General features: G+C 35.4%; 1 protein-coding gene across 1 annotated transcript in view; it reads right to left on the reverse strand.

The window, feature by feature from the left end:
• DPP10 (dipeptidyl peptidase like 10) overlaps nt 1–21888 on the reverse strand; it is a gene marked incomplete at its 3' end in the record, with an annotated part of 621968 nt that overhangs the window by 460329 nt on the left and 139751 nt on the right. Inside the window, exon 2 of the mRNA XM_017883864.1 lies at nt 7428–7542. Within this exon, the coding sequence (XP_017739353.1) occupies nt 7428–7542 (115 nt within the window). The remainder of the gene's footprint in view (nt 1–7427; nt 7543–21888) is intronic.

The raw sequence follows: 21888 nt of genomic DNA on the forward strand, positions 1-21888 counted from the left end.
CAGAGATCAGGCTATCTAATCATACATTAGAGGCCAGAATATCACATTTCTAAATCAAATTTCTATTAGGAAGAAGCAAATAACATATATGACAAAATATTAAAGTTGTACAATGACATAATTTTATACAATATGGTTTAGGATAGAAAAGATGAATTTATATTTTATCGTGGGTATTTGAGGTTCTGAAAAATTATGAAACCAGAAATAAAAATACATACAGAATTTACACTTATGATTTTCAACTTCCCACTTCTGTCACTTCCTCCCTTTCTGCCCCTTGTCCAAATTTTTACACCTCCATCTGCAGTTGAAGTCTTTCTCTGCTATGCCCTCCCTTTTAGAAATACACAGAATTACTTTACTAATTACAAAACTCATGGGAAAGAATAAAGGGAAATTTATTTTTCTAAAATATTTTTTGCCCCTATCTTCCGTGGGTGCAAGAATATGTCTTAACTTATATTACAAGGATTATGACACATGCCAAAGCCAAAAGTGCCTGAGATAGTGATCCAGCATCTCAGACTTTTGGTTGTGTGAAATTAGTCAATTTACTTCAACTTGTAAGACTCAAATGAAACTCTAGAATGTAAATAGATGAATAGTATCAATGCAATATTAGTGATGTGAGAAAAAATAAAATAGTACATGTAAAGCACTTAGTACAACATCTGGCAAAAGAAGGTATACATAAATGTTAATAAGTTCTCTTCTGACTTGTAAAACTAAGCACATTATAATGTAAACCAAATTCATCAGTTATCTGATTGGACACTCTAACATTATGAGGGTAACTAAGGGAATCAAATATGGCTTAAATATACAAATGAAACTTTAAAGGAAAGACAAAAAGGTAACTACTTTTATTCCACTAATGCCAGAGAAAATTATTTTTTATTCAACATCAGAGATAAATCTATTTTGAAAGGCAACAACAATCCATATTATCCAGGGGGCAACTGTTAGAATCTGTCATTGTTTTCTCTGCAGCCTGATTATGCCTGGGTAATGCTACACTGAAATCTGTGTTCAATCTGTGCTGTTCTTGAAAAAAACAAGCAGAGACACATTAGATTATGTCTATCAATACAACACATCTCCTGTCTTAATTCAACAAAATAAACAATTTGCATCTTGGTCGATGCCGATGTTTACAAGTAGTGCAAATCTAAAAATGTGTAAAACATTATTTTCCCCTCATAAAGCATAATGGGGATAGTTTAATCATTGCTTTGACATTTTAAAACACAGGTCAGATGCTTAAATGACACCTATTAAATTACAGATGCCAAGATACTGTTTGGAATATAGTACAACATAACATTTTAACTAACTATACCAGGAGCTGTCATTTTGTTAGAGCAAAATAGTAACTAGAGTGAATTCACTTTGAGTTTTTGCGTAACAATAACAGATCCGCTGTCATCAGTTCAATAAAGTCCTTAATTTTGTTAAATGCTTTCTAGGAAATGAGTTTTACGTGTGTGTGTGTGCGTGTGTGTGCAGGCATATGAATCTTTTTAAAGCCCTCTTTCAAAGGGTCAAGTCTTTTTTTTTTTAATCAGGTGTCTTAACAATAGGAAAAGAGAGAATTCTTTACCTCAACATCATATTTGTGGGCACATAACAAGGCTAGGAGATGAATCCAAGTCAGTCTAATACCAAGGTCAATTTAATCACTCTATCTACTATACTTCCTCCACAAACTAGCTGCTGTCATCCAAAGCTGTTGACCTTAGCTGTGTTATGTAGAAAATTGCTCTACTTCCTTTAAACTGATGTGTTATAAGGGTTAAATGAGATGATCGTGTGCACTGTACATTTAAGTTGATGTAAGAAAGGCATACTTCCTTAAATGCTGTCTTGTAGTCTTTGGTTTCTTTTGTTGATTTTTCTGAATAGGGCTGCCTATGTTTCTCTAATTTCCTTCACTTCCTTAATTCTATGTTTTGACTCAGATGAACTAATTGAGCATAGTTTCATGGATGTAATCCATATCTGATATTAAAGACTTATCTAACCATCAACATCACTGTGGCACTATCAACCTGTGTACGTTATTACCCAACATGGCATATGAAATTAGTTTAAAATTCTTAATCTTAGAGATACTTCTAGAAGTGAAAATAAAGACATCTCTATTGCAGAACTGAAAAATTACTGTTAAATTCTTGTTTAACTGAGATCAAGCCGAGCTCTCATGATTCCTACATCAATGCTTGGTTTCTTTCATACTCTGATAAACCTGCAAAGAACATCCACCGTGCACACCTAAAAAGTGTACTAAAGGAATGAATCCCACTATTGTAACAGAGGGTAACTGGGAAGTTTCCAAAAGAAACAAGAGCTAGAGCTAACAATGAAGACTACATTTTGGTGCTTTCCCATTTTATCCTTAGTCAGCCATTACAGATAATCAGTGTGATGATTCTGTCTTGATATTGACTGATTACAGACACAGTCAAAGGGCAACAGGTCATTGTTGCTGAAGAACTGTGAAGTATACACAGTTCTCAGGTGGCTATTTCAATATAGCAGATGGATTAAAGAGCCTGATGACTATCCTATATCAAATGCATTTTGACTCATAAAATATGCACCTTTGTTCTTAAAAGAGGCCAAAATTTGTAATCGTATTCTGCACGAAATGTTCTCCCAAGTATAGTCCTTCTCATTCCACATATTAAATGTAAAAATAAGACCACAAAGTAGATGCATAGCTTTACTAGACTGATTTCCACAACTTTAAGCATGAATGTACTCTCATATATTTGTAGAGTACAATTATTGATCTTATAGTTAACATATTCTCAAAATAAATCTGGATAAATTCTTTTTCTTTAAACAAACTCAACAGAAAAAAATAATGTAGGCTTCATCAATACATCTGAATAAGTCCACCCTGTAATTAAAAAAATAGAATGAATAATTTGTTCCTTTCAGAAATACTTATAAAATGAAATACTTGAATAGTCTATTTTTCAAAAATAGTTAGGACTTCTCTTCACACGGCAATGAAGAGTCTGATAATTTTAGAAATTAAGGCACATGTGTCAAATTACTTCTGTAATAAATTTGCAATCGAACCAAAATTATAATGAACATATGTTTCTCTGGTTATAGGCGTGCATTCCTTAGCACTTACCTGCAAATTTTTATGCTATTTTGAGTAAAACAGTTTCTAAAACATTTCTTTGACTAAATAACTTTTTGTATGCTTTCATCTTTGAAAACAACCCACTAAATATATGCTCATGGTAGAAAAATCTTAGTGAAAGAGCCCACCATATTTCATCTGTTGCTATATTTGTCACTAGACAAGGCATTATTATCGTTGGTAGTTGTTATTAATATATTAGACAATAGACATTAGAGTTATAACACACTTCAAGAGATCACTTCACATTCTAGCAAACCAAAGATATCCTTGTCTTCAATGAAACACTGAAGCCATAGAAGTAAGTGACTAGTCCAGGGTTATATAATTATAAAAGCTATATGAATTTATGACTGCCATTCTTTTTTATTTTTTGAGATGGAGTCTCACTCTGTCGCCAGGCTGGAATGCAGTGGTGCAATCTGGGCTCACTGCAACCTCTGCCTCCCAGGTTCAAGCAATTCTCCTGCCTCAGCCTCCCAAGTAGCTGGGACTACTACTCGAGTAGCCTCCCAAGTCAATGAGCCCGCATGCCACCACGCCTGGCTCATTTTTTGTATTTTTAGTAGAGACAGGGTTTCATCATGTTGGCCAGGATGGTCTCGAACTTCAAACCTCGTGATCCACCCACCTCAGCCTCCTAAAGTGCTGGCATTACAGGCGTCAGCCATGGCATCCGGCTTGACTGCCACTCTTATTAGAAGAGTTGTTCTAGAGGCAGGCCTTGTCCTAAAAGTCCCAGGGTCTTGTTGAAATTCCACAATCAGAAGCTTCCCCTCCTGACATAGATTTTTCTACTTGGTTGAAAGTTTCCACCTGCTTGACTGGTTCTACTTAGAAAGCTAGGCCTTGAGAACATATTGGTGGACAGAGGGAAGATCAGAAGGATGATGCTGTATTTTGAATTTCCAGCTGGAGGTTTTCTTTGTGGCTCTGTTTTAGCACAGCTGAGAGAACTCAAGCCTGAGGGTTAGAAGAGAAAGGCTTGGTGCAATTGGAGCACTGCAGCCTGACCACAGACATACACAGACACAGACACATGCAAAATCAAGAGGGAACATGGCCTTGATGCGTATTCTTGTTCTCACCCCAAAAGTTAAACAAACTCAGATATTTTTCCTGTCCGATGAGAGAGGCAAGACTAGATAATTTCTAAAAATGCTTCCAGGCTGAAGACTGAAGTATTGAGCTGCAAACCATTAGTCTTCTGGCCTTATATATTACTCTAACATGTTTGGGTTGAGCCCACCATAAAGGCCATGTGACTGCACTGCCATTTCGCTGGGTCAAAACTCAAATTTCTAACCACTGTTGTTACACTTGCCCACTTCATCAATTTATATAATCTTCTAGGCACTTGATGGCATTGAGTTTACAGAACGCATAGAACACTCTCTGTATAAAGTAAGGTGTCTGCTTCCTATAGCAGTACCTTTTCCACCCCAGCATAATTATTTACTTTTTTATTTTTATAATGTCCCTACCAATAATAATAGTGAAATCTGAAGACATTTGGAACATGTGGTATGTGAAATGCACTTGGTAAACTGTAAATCGAAATAATAATTGTGGCCTGGGGGTGGTGGCTCATGATTGTAATCTCTGCACTTTGGGAGGCCTAGGCAGGAGAACTATTAGAGACCAGGAGTTTGAGACCAGCCTGGACAACACAGAGAGACCCTATCTCTATAAAAATAAAAACAAAAAATAACCAGGCATGGTGGTCCCAGCTACTCAGGAGGCTGAGGTGGGAGGATCACTTGAGCTCAGAAGTTCAAGACTGCAGTGAGCCATGATTGTACCATGGCAATCCAGCCTGAGCAACAGAGCGAGACCCCATCTCAAAACAAAACATAAATAAATAAATAAATAAATATCACTTCTATTTGTATGATTAATATCATATGAAATTAAGTCTGTGTTGGGGGGCTATGGGTGTTCTAAATATGTATATTTTCTAAATGTTTGCATTTGTGTAACTGGGGATTGGAGGTGAAAGACAAAATAGCGAAAGTGCAGGGCCAACTACCACAGCACCTAGAAGGTGGTAAGAACTCCATATTACCTACGGGATGAATGAATGCATGAATAATTTCACTCTAGAAGACTAACTTCAGGTTAAATATTTTCCATTTGTCATAACTGAAATTGAAGTCACAAACATGTATATTCCTGAGAGGTTTTATACCTTTTCTGGGAAATATCCTTTATATAACACTACTTGTCATGGTTTCTGGTGGTGAATAAGTACTGAATAATAGCAATAATCAAAGGAAAAGCAGTAGCAGTTCTAGGCACTGTGCTAAATAAAACCTTGGACTACATTATTTCATTTAACCTCCATAATAATACTGCAATGTTGGCACTAAATATTATACGTAAAATGCAGATGAGTAAAGTGAGAGACAAGGTTAAATAACTTGCCAAATTGTACAAAACTAGTATATTACAGAGGCAGAACTCAAACTAAGGTATGTCATGCTTCCTCTTGTTTTAATAAACGAATAAGTGCAGGACAAAATGAACTCAATTATGGTTCATCACTGTGGTTTTATACTGAGAAAAATTTGAAAGGGTTGAGCAGAGGAGGCTTAATTTAGTGAGTGGCTAACTCTATATGGTCTTTCTTGTATCAAACTCTCAAGGATGCCAAAGTATCACTATGGCCTCAGTGAGTAACAAGAAAACCTGAGAAAGTAAATCACTGGGCCAAGGATGCTAGAATCAGGATGAAAGAAAAGAGTTCAAGAGAAATACACAGGAATTGTGACATGAATACCTCCATCTGGCTAAGAGCCATCAATAGAAGGCCTCAATATCGACTCATTCATTTTTTATAATTATGTTAAACTTTTTATGTTTAAGTGAAACACCATGCTGAAACTCATCTTCGTGTAACAAAGATTCTTGGCATTGTGCAGCAACTTAGAGACATCATATTGCTCAATTACATTGTACTGCAGATGTATGAATGAGGCAGTTAAGAAAAGGTTTCTAGGGAGAATGCTGGATAAGCCAACTTTTACCAGGGAATTTTTTCTTTCTTCCTTTCCAATTACCTTTCTCTCCTCCTTCCTCCCTACTATCACCCTTAATTTCTTTCTCAACCTCTCCACATGTTAACTAATATCTAAAACTGTATTTTAGCAGTCTATACATTTTAAAGTCAATATTTTTACAAAGATGGTATATTTCACAAAGTGTCTCACTGGAACAATTGATACTGCCATTTGTATAATTAGTCACCAAAATTACTTGACTAAATGACTCTGAAAAACAGTTATCGTTAATCATATTCTGTATATCAGGAAATAAGTTCAGTGTGCTTAAGGGGCTCATAAAATTACAAAACTAAGACAAACCTGAAGTGGAAATAAATAACATTCAACAACAGGCTATAATTTTAAAATATCAGTTGATTTTTGGATTCATTCAATCCTATCCCAGAAATGACTATTTTCATAACACTGTATCATATGTGGGTGTTCAGTCTTTGAGAAAATAGTTGGGTGGGTGGGTTGCAGCAACATGCCAAATGTATCTGGAAGACAATTGGGGGAGTTTAAAAATGATCCCCTTATCTCTGCCTTCCTTATTAGTACCTACTAAAGACTAATAAATCTCCTGGGTATTGAAATAGTCCCCAGAAAGAAGCACAATGATAATTTCCATATTAGTATTAAACTCTTTAATCTGAAGAACACAGTCCAAAAATCATTGCAAGCACAATTTTCAAAGGTTCTTTAGATAGGGTAGAAACTTAGAATGAAAAAACTTTAAGGAAAGGAAGGAAAAGAAGGCATAGGAAAGAGATGTCCAAATATAGAGGCTTAGATCACTCTCTTTCGATCTGATCTTCTTTTTCCATCAAATCCTCTTTTCCGTTTCCATACAGTTGGGTTATCATCTATATATAGAAACTTTCAGATGCCACACCCTCATCTTCAACCCACAATAAAAGTCAAATGTCTTCTGTATTTATCAAACTAACACATAGTAAGTCTGTAAGTGACAACAGAGACCAAAAATCTCCTTGGCATTCTCAACTTATATATTTTACATTTTCAGCTTCCCCAAAATATCCTGCATGATATTTGAACTGCAGAATTACTGTGCCATTTGCAAAATGTCTGATTATGCTTTTTTTCCAAATTCCAACCCATGCTAATGTGCCCTAAGATACCACATATTGCTACCCTCTTAAGGCATTTGAATGTGAAATTATCATCCACAATACCATCATAAGAGAGGAATAAAGACAGATTACCTGGGGTTAAGAGGATGACTGACATAGTGATGAGTGAGCATACAACTAAAATCACCAGCAGAGCAATAGCAATTCCCTTCCAGTTTCTCTGTGGAGGGCTGTTACTTCCCAGTTCCTACCGAGATAGAAAAAAAAGTTTCATAATTATACATGCTCCAAGAGAAATGTATTCATAAAGAAATGATTCAGTGCATGGCGCAATCACAGTTTGAAAGCTGATTAGAATCCATTTGCTCTTCAGTAGTTCATTTAATTATTCAAAAGTGCACGTATTATAAATGGCTATCTTTTGGGGGGCAATCTGATCTCTCTGTGAGATAAACCAGCAGAGTTTTATGCTTGCTGTCCAAAATGTAGATGGTGTAAAAATGCATTGACTATAAACACCAGGATGATAGCCAAAATACTCTGCAAAATAATTATGGAAATAGAGTTAGTCCATTTACATTTATTCTTGCTACAATGGGACCTACAATAAAGATGTAAATACAAATGTTCTTGAAGCACTATGGACTACTTTCTAACTGGATGGGGAAAAGATCAGAAATGGGAAAATCAGGCCGGGCGTGGTGGCTCACGCCTGTAATCCCAGCACTTTGGGAGGCCGAGACGGGTGGATTACGAGGTCAGGAGATAGAGATCATCCTGGCTAACACGGTGAAATCCCGTCTCTACTAAAAATACAAAAAAATTAGCCGGGTGTGGTGGCGGGCGCCTGTAGTCCCAGACACTTGGGAAGCTGAGGCAGGAGAATGGCATGAACCCGGGAGGCAGAGCTTGCAGTGAGCTGAGATCGCGCCACTGCACTCTAGCCTGGGCGACAGAGTGAGACTCCGTCTCAAAAAAAAAAGAAAAAAAAAAAGAAAGAAATGGGAAAATCATTCAAAATGTCCCTCACTGCAGAGCAGCACACATTTGTTAACCAAACGGGTCTTTTTTAAACAGTTCTCCCACCACTCATAAAAACCAACAGGATGTAGTAAATAAATTAAATGAGTCCTTCTGTATCAGTGGTTAATGACACTTGCTGGGCAACATGCATGATATTGGCAAAAGGTATGGTTGATGAGGAAAATAAACTTGTACATCTCTCACAATGCAGGTGGTAAAGCTATTCGTTCCTCCAATGATCTGTGCTCTACTGTGTTTACTAGATATGTGTGGGCATAACTCACCAAAGCAAAGCACAGATCACATTGATTTGAAACGAATGTCAGCTTTTCTGTGCAATAGAGTTTATAAAACACTGAGCTTCTCGTTTTCTTTTTCTTCCTACTCCATTTCCCATCTGCTTTTCATCCTTTCTCAACACAGCCTCTTCATTCAGAAATAGCTAACTGATTTGGTGATAAAGGACACAAAACATGAAGGTATCCAGCTCACAACATGTGCACAAATCACCCAAGAAACCATACAGACAGCAGCTTTGTTTTAAACAAACATAAACAGAATAGCAAACATTTAGTAAATTGTACATGAGTTCCAGTGACTCACAGATTAAAACATTGATGCCAATATTCGTATAGTTATTTTGGTGTTGAATTGTGCCATAAACCCATCAGATTCAAAGAACTAGACTCTAAATAAATACAAGAAGAAACCATGCATAGGAGGCATTTTGTTGTTTGCTGTTTCCCTTCTCAGATAAATCACTCTAAGTTAGTCTTTCATTCTGATAAACCAAATCCAGGAGAGATCAATTCTACTTTTGCATAAATGACTTGCTCCACACCTCTTTTTCAAATAATGCTTATTATCCAACACTTCTATTCCTCTTGCACTTTAGGATTTTCATCCATATTTTCCATGTAAATCAAGACAATGGGTCCCCCAAATTATCAGCTTTAGAGAAGTGATATAAAGACGATCGATAGTTGTCTTGTGAACATAAACCCTTATCTGGAATGCAACGTTCTTGCAGGTTTCTAGGTGAGTTTCTTTTGTCAAAATGTGTGTGCTGTGATGATCAGTGATTCTCTATAATACCCTACTTCCAGACTACTCAGAAGGTAGAGTGACAGAAAGAGACAGGTTACTGCTGTAAATCAAAGCCTACAGTGGTCTGAAAGTTGGGAAATACTCATGTCAAGAACTGAGACAGTGAAAACAGGGGCAGTAACCAACAGCAAATGAGTATCTGGGCCAAGAACCATAAATATTTCCCTATTTATTAACTCTAAGGCAAGCAAGCATGCATTATTGTTTCACAATGTAAGAAAAGGGAAAAAGAATAGAAATGTAGCAATTATAACTGACTTTTCAATTCAGTAAGAGAATCAAGAAAAAATTATAAACTGAAATTGACTGATTATGATCTTGATAGGTGGTCACTTCAACTCATGACAAACTATTTGAGAAATGACTTTTGACTGTACTTTTCAGTTTGTGACTATAATAAAACCATGTAATATCTACCAGACATAGTCTAACAAAGAGGAATAATAGCTTATATATGTTATTATGTATCTGGTGTTGAAATATTTTAGATCTGCAAGCTCACATAATCCTCAAAATAATCATGTAAGATTAGTATCATCTTCACAAATTTGCAGATAAGAAAATGGGATTTGAAGAGATCAGTAACATATCCATTTATTGCTAATAAGTGAGAGAGCTGGAGTTCTAGTTCATAAAATCTGATTATAAAGATCACACTTAACCACTATAATGCCATTTGTAAAGATAAATATTTCTAGAACAAGTACATTAAAGAATCAATAAATCAGTAAGTTATTTGGACCCATACATAGCTGTATATCAATACCTTTTATTTGGGAAAATGCACAGTAATATTTGGAATTCAGTAATGCTATCCTGAATTCAGTAATTTTTGCAAACAAATGTGTATTTTCCCAGTCACAACTGGCTATGGAAGTCCACCATTTAAAAAGCAGTAAAACAAATTTGAGTGAGACGTATTTTTATGTTCATAAAGTAATGCACTTAAGAATGTGTGGCTCCTCTGAAATGATTCATCAATGTTCAAGGCATATACAAGTCCTTGTTTGAGAACTGCTGACTTAATGAATGTAATATAATGCTACCATTTCCATCCACCTTATATTCTATTACCATTACATTTCTAAAGCATGATGTTACTTACGTTACTTTTGTCTCCAAAGTTCTTTAACATCCCTATGCTAAAGAATCAAACACAAATGTGTGAGTCTAGAAAAAATAATTATCTATATTCATGCTCCCGTTTCCCCAGCCAGCACAATCTACTTCTGAGAAAGAATCTTGTATTTCATGCTGCTCTGATTACCATTTCCTTACATTTGCCTCAGGTGCTTCAACCTTCACATTACCATTCCATTCCTAATTCTGTTCCATCCAGTCCCTTTCATATGCATCCAGTTTTAGACACTGTTAGTCATTCAACATCCTGCTCAAATGTCTCTACTCTTGAGAGTTTCTCCTAAATATGCAAGCCACATATGACTTTCCTTTCTCTGGGGAAAAAAAATGCCTAAAATATACTGTACCAGTAAATTTGAATCCAACTCTGCTACTTGAGAGCTAGTAGACTTCAAACACACTTCTAAATTATCCTGAGCCTCAATATTTTTACCTGAACAACTGGAATAACAATGATAATTATTTTTAAGTGTTGGAAGGATTAAAGGAAAATAACTCATAAAAAAACTCTCACCTAAGTATACAATAAGAAAGTTTACACTACGCGAACTGTTTGGAACGTTCTCCCTCAATACACTTGCACTCTTTCTCATCATTCATAATATTATGAATGAACGACATCATCACCATCATAACGATGATGGTGAATGGTAGTGATGGTGTTGCTTAAAACCATGTGTAAAGATCCATCATAACCCTGTTGGGTTTAAAGTTATTAACTCCTTAATGTAAGAATCACATCTTAGAAATTTTTATTTTTTTTAATTAAAAAAAAATGTTTTTAGAGAGAAGGTCTTGCTCTGTCACCCAGGCTGGAGTCTTGTGGCACAATCATAGCTCACTGAAACCTGAAACTCCTGGGCTCAAGTTATCTTCCTTCCTATGCCTTCTGAGTAGCTAGAACTACAGGCATAGTGCCTTCACCACTCAGTTTTGTTTTGGTCTTTTATTATTTTTTGCAAAGACAAGGTCTTCTATGTTGCCAAGGCTGGTCTCAAACTCCTGGCCTCAAGCAATCCTCCCATGTCAGCCTCCCAAAGTTCTGGGATTAAAACTATAAACCACTACACCCAGTCTTAGACAATTTTAGATTCCTTACATCAGTTAACAATCTCCCGTTCTCTTAATAGGGGCTTGGAAAGTAATTGACCAGTTAATTAAGTGGTGGTGAAAGTGATCCTAATTGACTTTGTTTTTGATGACTTTCTACCATCCAACATCGGAAAGTAATCAATTCCATCCACATGCCAGATCAACAGAACAGGTATGATCCTGGGCAGCAGCCTTAGACAAGGAACATGTTAGAAACTTGCAACATGGTCATCTGATGCTTTGGCCACACAACAAAGTGCATGTTGGATTATGATATCACAAGGAGGGTGTCTAGAAACTTAGGGACAAACATTAAATGATCCATATATGGTGCTACTTTTGTAAATGAGCCCTCCAGTAGATGGATGCATCAGTTGAAATGCTTGTGTTTGGTGTCAGATCATATTAAATATTGTGATTGCCTAGAGACACATTAGTGCTATAGTCAAAACTAAACTGAGTCTGTAACCTAACTATTTACATTATATCTACCACCAACAAATTACTCATCACCCTTCAGAGAACAGTTTAGTTTACAAGACAAGGCTTACCATTATAAAGATAGTTTATCTAAGTTCAAATTCATTTTTATTTGTTTAGGTGCAAGGAGAAAATGCTGGGCATAATAAGTAGGAAAATGTAAGGGTTATACACCATTTTATTTCGCAAAATAAAGAAAAAGTCTTAACCATCTGATTTGCTTTTCTTCATAAGGAAGGAAAGTATACCAAAATTTGTTTTTTAAAAAAATGGTATTCCACTTGCACTTTCCTTTGGAAAACATCAATGTATTTATCTGCCATATGTACTCTGAAGAGAAATATAATCCATTTATATTGAAATAGTCTAAAAAACATGATATTTAGAGAAAATACAAGGAAAAATCATTGCGATATTGAAATTATGTATCTAGATTCAATGTGGGTATGTTTTAACAAAAATAGATTTTCTCCAAACACCTGTCTACTTTCTAAGAAGCACAAGGAAGGTTCTTCAAAATATCTGTATTTCTGCTTGAAAAGATGTACTTAGGTTTTTTAACCCTAGAGTATTAACATTTTTTACATTGATTCTTAGTGTCTTTCTTAACACAATCATACCAATCACTCAAAAACGTATTCGCTTTTCTTTTATCCCTTCCCTATATTTACTAGTTTCAGTATGTCTTCACATAGAATCTTAATGTTTTCTCAAAGAAGTTCAATAAAGTGCCTCAAAATTCAAAAAAATTGGCGTGTCCTCGTCCATCAGTTCACATTCTGTTAAATAGCTCAAAAGTTTGAATGGTTTTTTACTTGTTTTATTTTACTGATGGTGTTTATATTTTCAACTGTAAATAATGTCAAATATGGAAAGGTTTGAAATAGTCCAAAGACATTTATACTGAATAATCTGAAAATATCCTAAAGAAAGTTAAAATATTTTAAAAGTTTCTATTTTGTCTCATGATATTAGAGAAACAGCATTTAAGAGTTAAAACTTTAAAAGGTACATGGAAGAAACTCCATCTTAAAGAAACATGCTCTTGCAACACACCTAACAAACGTTTAGCAAGCTCTGGCTTGCAAAGCATTGAGATATAGAAATTCAATTTAAATTTCCTTTAAATAATACCATTTATCATTTAACAAAATGTACTGGAGTGTGTTAAGGCTTGGAATACCACACAAGATGAAGCTTGGAATACAAATTAAAATAAGACCTGTTCCCAGTGAGCATAAAGTCTGAGGAAGAATTTTCTAGGCAACAATATAATACAAGGCTAAACAAATAAAGGTAAAAGAATAAGTCATAAAATTTTGCTATGGAAAATAAATAAGAAAAAAACATTAATTTTCTTATACTGATATAAAACATTCACTTTGCACATTCAATCAACATCCTATAAAAAAAGGTGCTGGATATGCTGGGATTGCATAACTATAAAAAATCTTCAGTGGAAAAGGAATCAGAGGAGTTTTTTAAAAGTAAGTAGAAAATGTGTATAAAATAAACATGTAGGTATTTAGAAATTTCCACAAAGTGTTCATTTTTTTCCTTCTGGAAAAAATAATTGACAACATTTATAAGCTATAATAGATTAATAAGCATAAAAGGAACTGAGATAATTTTCAAGGTGTTTCCAAAAGAAGCAGGCAAAATCTGATTTTGCCTCCAAGAAACAAATAACTTTTGAACTATTTAAAATATTTTATAACACATTGAAGGCAGAAAAAAGTTCTAAATTTTTATTAAGTTCATGTTGTCTGAATAGTATGTCTGAAAAAAATACCACAAAAGATAATTTAAATTCAATTTAAAGAAATAAATACAATTATACTAAATAAAACTTTAGTCGGTTGAATGTAAGAGTTTAGTATAAATAACAAATATTATGAACTACTGTCTAGTATTAGGAGAAACAGTCATGGTTTCCTACAAGACATTAGTTAATAATACCAATAAAGACAATATAATCATGAAGATCATTTCTCTCATTGAATTTGCACTTAATACTTATTCTGCCTATTGCTTCTTAAAATTGCTCACTGTTCTCACGCCATTCAGTTTCCTCATTGATCCTTCTTCTATGATTAGAGGACTCTATGCTAAGTAAAGTAATTTTTTTATAACTTATTACAAGTTACACATTTTTCAAAATTATGCTCTTTATAGGTTTATGCTGTTGACCTACATAAGGCTAAATACGCTAATTCATATTGAAATCTGAGTTATGGACCAAACGCATCAACATCAGCTGGAAACTTGTTAGAAATGCCAAGCAAGTGTCTTTTGTTGCCCTTTTTGTTTGTTTTATTTTGATTTGGGATTGTTTTCTTGTTTTGTTTTGAGACAGGTTCCTGCTCTGGCACTCAGGCTGGACGGCAGTGGCACAATCATGGCTCACTGTAGTCTCAACCTCCTGGGCTCATGTAATCCTCCCACTTCAGCCTCCCAAGTAGCTGGGACCACAGAAATGTACCACTGTACCTGGCTACATTTTTTCTATATATTTTGTGTAGAGATGGGAGCTTGCATTGTTGCCAAAGCTTGGGTTTGTTTGCTTATAATTAATTTGTTTATAAAAGAACTGGCAATTCTATGAGTTACCATTTGCATTTATCACTCCCTAATAATTGTGATTATTGGTGACACACTTGGATATGGTTGGATTTGTGGCCCTACCCAAATAACACGTTGGAGAAGGGGCCTAGTGGGATCAGTTGGAGAAGGAACCTAGTGGATGATGGGGGCAGATTTCCCTCTTGCTCTTCTCATGATAATGAGTGAGTTCTCACAAGATTTGATGGTTTAAAAGTGTGTGGCACTTCCCCCTTCGCTCACTCTCTCTCTTGCTCTGCCATGGTAACATGTATTGGCTTCTCCTTTGCCTTCCACCGTGATGGTAAGTTTCCTGAGGCCCTCATGCTTCCTGTTAAGCCTGTGGAACCGTAAGTCAATTAAACTCTTTTCTTCATAAATTACCTAGTGTCAGATAATTATTTACAGTAATGTGAAAACGAAATAATACACACTCCTAGATGAATTAACAGTAAACTAGAAACAAAATAAGTGTGACAGCTATCCTTAATACATTGTGTGTTGTTAGTTTTAGACTTTCAGCATCATGATTTAGAGGTCTAAGATAGGACTAAGCAACTGTGATTCTGGACACATTTAGGATTAAAAACTACAACTAAAGCTATTAAAAAAGACAAAATACAAACAAACACATTTGATGTCAGACAGATGGCAAATTAGAAAGCTCCAGGTCCTCATTCCCCCACAAGATCATCAAGTAAACTACTAGCGACTCACTAAAACAGTCTTTCGGGAGCTCTGGTAACCAGCCAAATTTACTGCTTTCCAACCACGTGACTGCCCCATCAAGAAAAAGCCACAGTGAAAAAGGTAGGACATTTCAGAGCATCATTTCTTGTGCTTCCCCACCTCGGAACAGTGAGTGCAGTAAAACAGAAGTAGCCCACTTTCCAGTATTTTTCTCTCAGGAAGGAAGGGCAGTGGAACTTATTTTGTGACGTTGTGACCTGTCTGTGGGCTGCCTGTGGGACTGCTTTCTGTCTTGCCTCAATTAGAGATTTCAGATGAAACCGAATATATAGTTTGAATCTCAGTTTGGAAGCCATGGAAAACTGTGATGGGTAACATAGTTTGTGAAAACTGTGAGTATGCTGACATGCAGAAACTGTGGGCAAGACGTTATGGAAAGAGTAGTATGGAGGAACAGCCAAGATTGCAGGAAGAAGCAGGGGTGAAACTCTTAGGGATGGATGATAAAACATAGCAAAGCAGCCTTCACAATAAACAAACAAACAAACAAACAAACAAATAAAAGCATCCCTGTCTATGGGGCAATTGGGAGAGAACACCACACACACAGGCCCTGGGAAGACATGCCTAGAAAATGCCTGAGAAAACCTTAAACTTTCATGCTGGGCTATTTAGAGTACGTCTTACTCCACGCTGTCTACAATGACTGGAAGAAGTGTCTGATTTTTCAAACACCCAATTTTCAACGAAGATCACAAAGCATACAAAGAAATACGGAAATCTAGTCCTTTCAAAAGATCAAAATAAATCTCTGGAAACCAACTTTAAAGAATCAAGGCTTCAGATTTACTAGAGAAAGATTTTTAAACAACTGCCTTAAACACACTCTGAAAGCTAAAGAAAAATAATGACAAACTAAAGAAAATCGGGAAAATGGTACATAAGAAAACTGAGAGTATTTAAAACGACATCGAAATTGTAGCTGGAAATGCATATTGTGATATATCTAACAGTACAGTACAACAGGATTATCATTAATAATCCATAGTAACTCCACTTCTGGTTGTATACCCAAAACAATTGAAAGCATTGATACAAACAGATATTTGTACACCTCTGTTCAAAGAAGCATTATTCACAATAGCCAAAATGTGGAAACAAGCCAGATGACCATTGAAAAATGAACAGGATAACAAAATGTGGTGTGTGTGTATATGAGTATTATTCGGCTTTGAAAATGAAGGAAATCTTGACAGTTGCTACCACAGAGATGAACTTTAAAAACACTGTGTTAAGGGGAATAAAGTTAGTCACAAACAGACAAATACTGTATCATTCCACTTAAACGAAGTTCCTTAAGTAGTCAAATACTTAGAGACAGAAGGCAGAACGGTAGCTGTTAGGGGCTGAAGAGAGGAAAAAAATGGGAAGTTACCTTTTTAATGGTTATGCAGTTTCAGTTTGATAAGATGAAAAAAGTTCTAGAGATGGTTGGTGGTGATGGTTGCACAACAATGTGAATGCACTTAATGTCAATGAACTGTACAGTTAAAATAATACAGTTAAAACTGTACAGTTGAAAGTAACAAAAATTTACAATAAAATATATAAAATAACATTGATAAGAGCAAAACAATATATTAAATGTGTTTAGAAAGTATTATTGTTCAAAGAGAGAAAACCACAAAATGTTATTATAGAATTTATAGGACCACTTGAAGGATGTAGAGAATCTTCAAATTCCTGTTAAGGTAAATTCAATGTGGTAAAGGTGTCCATTCTTCCTAGATTAATCTACAAATTTAAAGTAATTTCAGTGAAAATCCAAATCAAACCCTTTTTTTCTTAACTGATAAAGTGATTTTAAAATTTAGATGGAAAAGTAATCATATAAAATAATAATTTTGAGAATAATGTCTGATGGATATCAGTTATCAAAATGTAATATAAATCTGTGCTCATGAATAATGTGTGGAATGAATAAGAACAGAAAAATACAGAAGCAAAACTATATTTCAGGGAAAAATGTTGCATGCACACAAACACATTAGTTATATTTTATAGATGGAATTTATATATGTCTTATATATGTCTATATAATTTATAGACAGAATTATATTTTAATCTCTATTTTCCCACAAGACTTTCATTCTGCAAAGAAGGACAATTAGGGTTGTGCAAAACATTCCAATGAGAAATACTGTGATCTCCATGGAGCCAAGTCAGACAGTCAATTTTTCCATCATCTTACAATATTTCTTATCAGCATTCCAATCCTTTCACTGCTGTAGCCTCCCAGGAGAATCTTTTCTTGACTCCCGTGACACCATATTTTCTTGTTTGTTGTTTGCTAGCAACTTTTCCAATTTCTCAAAATTGTGGAGTTGCCCAGACCTTGGTGCTGGCCCACATCTTTTCTTTACATGAACATTATTTCTAGTGATATCATTCAATAGCACTTTCTATATTACCCATATTTTCTATCAACCTTATATGTTAATGTTAGGAACAGAATACATGGACAAGATATTTTTAGAAAGAGGGATAGAAACTGAAATTGACCTCTAAATAGATAGAAAGCCGTCTAGTTAGAGGTACTACAGTTACATTATTCAGACAGACAATCTTCTCCCAATATATGTAACACATCCTTCATACATATCCAAGTCAGTTGCTATTTAGAGTGCCTACTGCTTCTTAAAATTGCCCATGAGATTCATGCCATTTAGTTTCTTACTTTTACTTTTTCCCATTTCTCTGATGAAAGGACTCTGTGCTAAGGAGAGTACATATTTTGATCAAGCCTTCATATTTTTCAAAATTTGGTTTCTTAGTAGGTTGCTTCTGTCTACCTATTTAGACAATGCCTTAGCTCAGTGCAATGCATGGACCAGTAGGGTCAGCATCATCTGAAAGCTTGTTGAAAATAAAAATTATTCAGCCCCATCACAGACCTTCTGAATCTCCAGGGCCATGGAAGTCCTAACAGCCACTTTTAACAGGCTCTCCAGATGACTCTACTGTGTGCTGAAGTCTGGGAAACATTCCCCAAGGTCAGTGCTACTCAAAATATGGTCAGCTTCACCCCTGAGCTTATATAAATGCAAATCATTCATCCCCAACTCAGACCTAGTGAGTTCCCAGGGAGGGAAGGACTGAGTAATCTTTGTTGTAACAAGCTCTCCAGATGATTCCTGTGCACACTCAAATTGGAGAACCCCTACCATGGAGATTAAGTCCTGGAGTGATACAGTTCTGAAACTGCTAAAATGAGCAATCTTACACTCAGAGGAATCTGGTAAACGCATTATGAGTTAGTGGTTTCGGAACCAGTACACCTGCATTTTAATATCTAGTTATCTATTTACTAGCTCTGTTACGTACATGATTGACCTAATCTATTTAAGCATAATTATAAGCCTAACTAGTTTTGCCTAACACACATGATCAGGCTTATGAATCTTCCTCCATACATGTTATTTTCCAAATTATGTTCAAGCCTAACTGAGTTCCACCTAGTCAGAGACTATTTCACACTCATTTTTGTATCCATAACACCTGGTAAAGCACATACTAAGTACTGACAAAATATTTGGATTGAAGCACTAAGCTCAGCTTTATTCCTTAAAGTTAGGAATAGGGTCTTTAATCCTGAGGGATGCATTTCAGCATTGTGAGGACTGGGGGATAACTAGCTATCTGCATCTCAAACATAGAGAGAAAAGACATCCCAGGAGTACAGTTGTTGAACCATCCTGGGAACTATAAACTGTGGTTGAAAGAGCACTAAAAGAATGTCAGTGATCTACAAACTGGAAAAATAGCCCCATATTTCTGGGATTGATAAGCCTCTACGGATTAATAGGAAGCCACACAATCATCTTTAAGCTTGATTTCAGGAGATGAGCAGGCTGCATATATAATCTGCTACATTCTGCCTAAAGTTCTAGGCAAAACATAGCAGAAAGATCATATTTGCAGCCCAGTCATCTAGAAGTAGTTTCTAGTTAACAGACTAGACTCTTGTCCACAAGGAGAGTAGAGAATATAGTTACTTCTCACTGCATTTGCAATGCCAAGCAAAGTTCTTGGTGTACCACGCATCCACTTATATTTATTAAACAGATGAATGTAACAAACCCAGAAACTATTTTTTGGCTTAGTATAATATTTTTTCCTTATAATCTTGATGTTACTTTTAGAATGTCAAATATTGATTCTCAGTAGCCTTTTACACTTAATTTTATATCAAAGTGTGATATAAAACTCTCTTGACAACAGATAATCCATATCTAATGTGGAATATTCATTGTAGAGCGATAGAAAATAGTAAACTTGGCAGCCTGGTCTGCCCACCTGGGCTGCCCATTAATAATTACTTGTATGATTTAAGATAAGGCTTTCATCTTCCTAGGCATAAAACGGGAACAGCAGTGTGTGTCCAGCTTATGCCATGCGGCATTATCTGATGTAGCCAGCATGTGACAAAACCCACCCCCACTCATCTACTTCCTAGATATAACACAGGCTCACGCTGCTCACATAGAAAATAGAAGTGATACTTGCATCCAGTTTTTATGACCTTTCTGAGAAATCATAAATAATACAAGTGAAAACTATTTATAAACTGTTTCATCTATATCAATTTAAGTCTTAAAACCACATCTCACAAATTTGAAGAATTAGTAAAACTATACATAATCGTTCTTGAAGATTAACTGTTACTGAGTCAACGAAAGTAGTTCCTCTGAAAGAGTTACTTTTAGAACATCTGTAAACTCTTAAAGAACATGCCCCATGCACATTTTTGAAGTCTAAGTATAGTGTCAGCCTATTGCTAATGGAAGGAAGAAGGAATGCATGAAAGAAGAAAGGAAGAAAAGTAGGTAAGGAAGGAAGGACTCTAGATGAACTTACTGTCCCCAAAATAAATGACAATCTATTTGGGAAGACAAATAATTTATTAAACATTAGAAGAACAAAAGAGAAAACTATATGTAAAAAATACTCAGCACTGTGGTGCAAGATGCTAAATGTAATAGGATTCAGGGAAGAGAAATCCCTGATGATGTATGTTAGAAATGCTAACGATCAAATCTATCCTGGCCATTTCCCAGTTAAATAAGATCCGGGTCAAAAAGAGCTTAGATCTGAAAGGCAGAAGAAAGTTATCCCAGGCTGAGGAAACCCCCATTCGCCTGCTCTCTCTTCAAGATGAACAAGGTGTGTTTAATGTACTTCCTTTTCTAGTGGTTAGTTAAAGGTTGTATTTGCCCAGGAGTCAGGTAAGATGCCAAACATAGGTTAAGAAAATAGTAAAGCCATTGGCAAAATACGACTGCATGAAAAGAACAAGTGGCACTGTAACTTCAAGCTAAGTTCAAAGCCAGCAGTACTAATTTGCTCTTCATAACACCACTGACCTTTAGATGCCGCTGAGCGTCTAGGGGAAAATTTGGCAATTCACCTCATCTCCTTATCTTAACCAACTGCACTTCCTCCTTCACCACTACTACTACCTCCCAAGCCAGAAACCTGGGTCTGATCTGGAGTTTCCTCCCTGCCTCCAGAGCAAGTGTTATTTTTCCTAAGGTTCGCCAGAGGAAAAGATGGGGGCTACAAAGATGTATGCTCGTTCAGTAGATAAATATTTCACTTTCTTAGGCATCAAAACCCATACTGAAGTAGAAACAAACACATTTGATTTAGCTCAAAATTTTATTTTTTCACATATTTATTTATTATCACTTATTAACTCTGATAAAATCAAATGTAATAAACTTCTTTGAAAATCAAGAATTCTGTTCATTGCAAAAAAGCTTTATTCTGCTTGAAAATAGAAGGTATAGTCACTTTTTATTGTAAGTTTAAAGATTCCATGTGTGTAGGAGCAAATTTTTCTAATACTTTCTTTACATACAGAAATCTAATATCATAAAGAGGCAGCTACAGCTAAGACATCAATTTTACAACTTTTTCTCCAAAAGAAAAAAAGCAGAAATTAATGAAATGAGGCAGAACAGGAACTAAATGTGCTTTTAATTATTTTATTGCTTTTGCCATGAAAAATGTTAATAAGTACCATATAGGCATTTAAAAAGGAAAGAAATAACACATTACATTTCCACTGTAGTAATCAATATTCCTATGCTGCTTTTAATTAGAAATGTTAAGAATATGTGTGTGTTTTAACTTCTCTACTACTCTGTGATGGTTATTAGCCATTTCTAACACATGTATACTATATATAGCCACTATGCAATTAAGGAAAAAAGAAATTAAGCAACATTTAGATCTTTTATTTATATCTGCAGAAAAGTAGCATTCTGGCAATTTTCAGAAATCCTATGGACCAAGAATAATTAAATAAACTCAAGGTAAGTTACACTTTATCTGTGCAAGTATGCATTGCACTTCATTTGTGCTCTGCTTAAAGGAGGACTTTTCTGGCTGAAATTTT

This window comes from Rhinopithecus bieti, unplaced genomic scaffold, assembly GCF_001698545.2.
Source record: "Rhinopithecus bieti isolate Rb0 unplaced genomic scaffold, ASM169854v2 scaffold_14174, whole genome shotgun sequence".
Taxonomy (NCBI): Eukaryota; Metazoa; Chordata; class Mammalia; order Primates; family Cercopithecidae; genus Rhinopithecus; species Rhinopithecus bieti.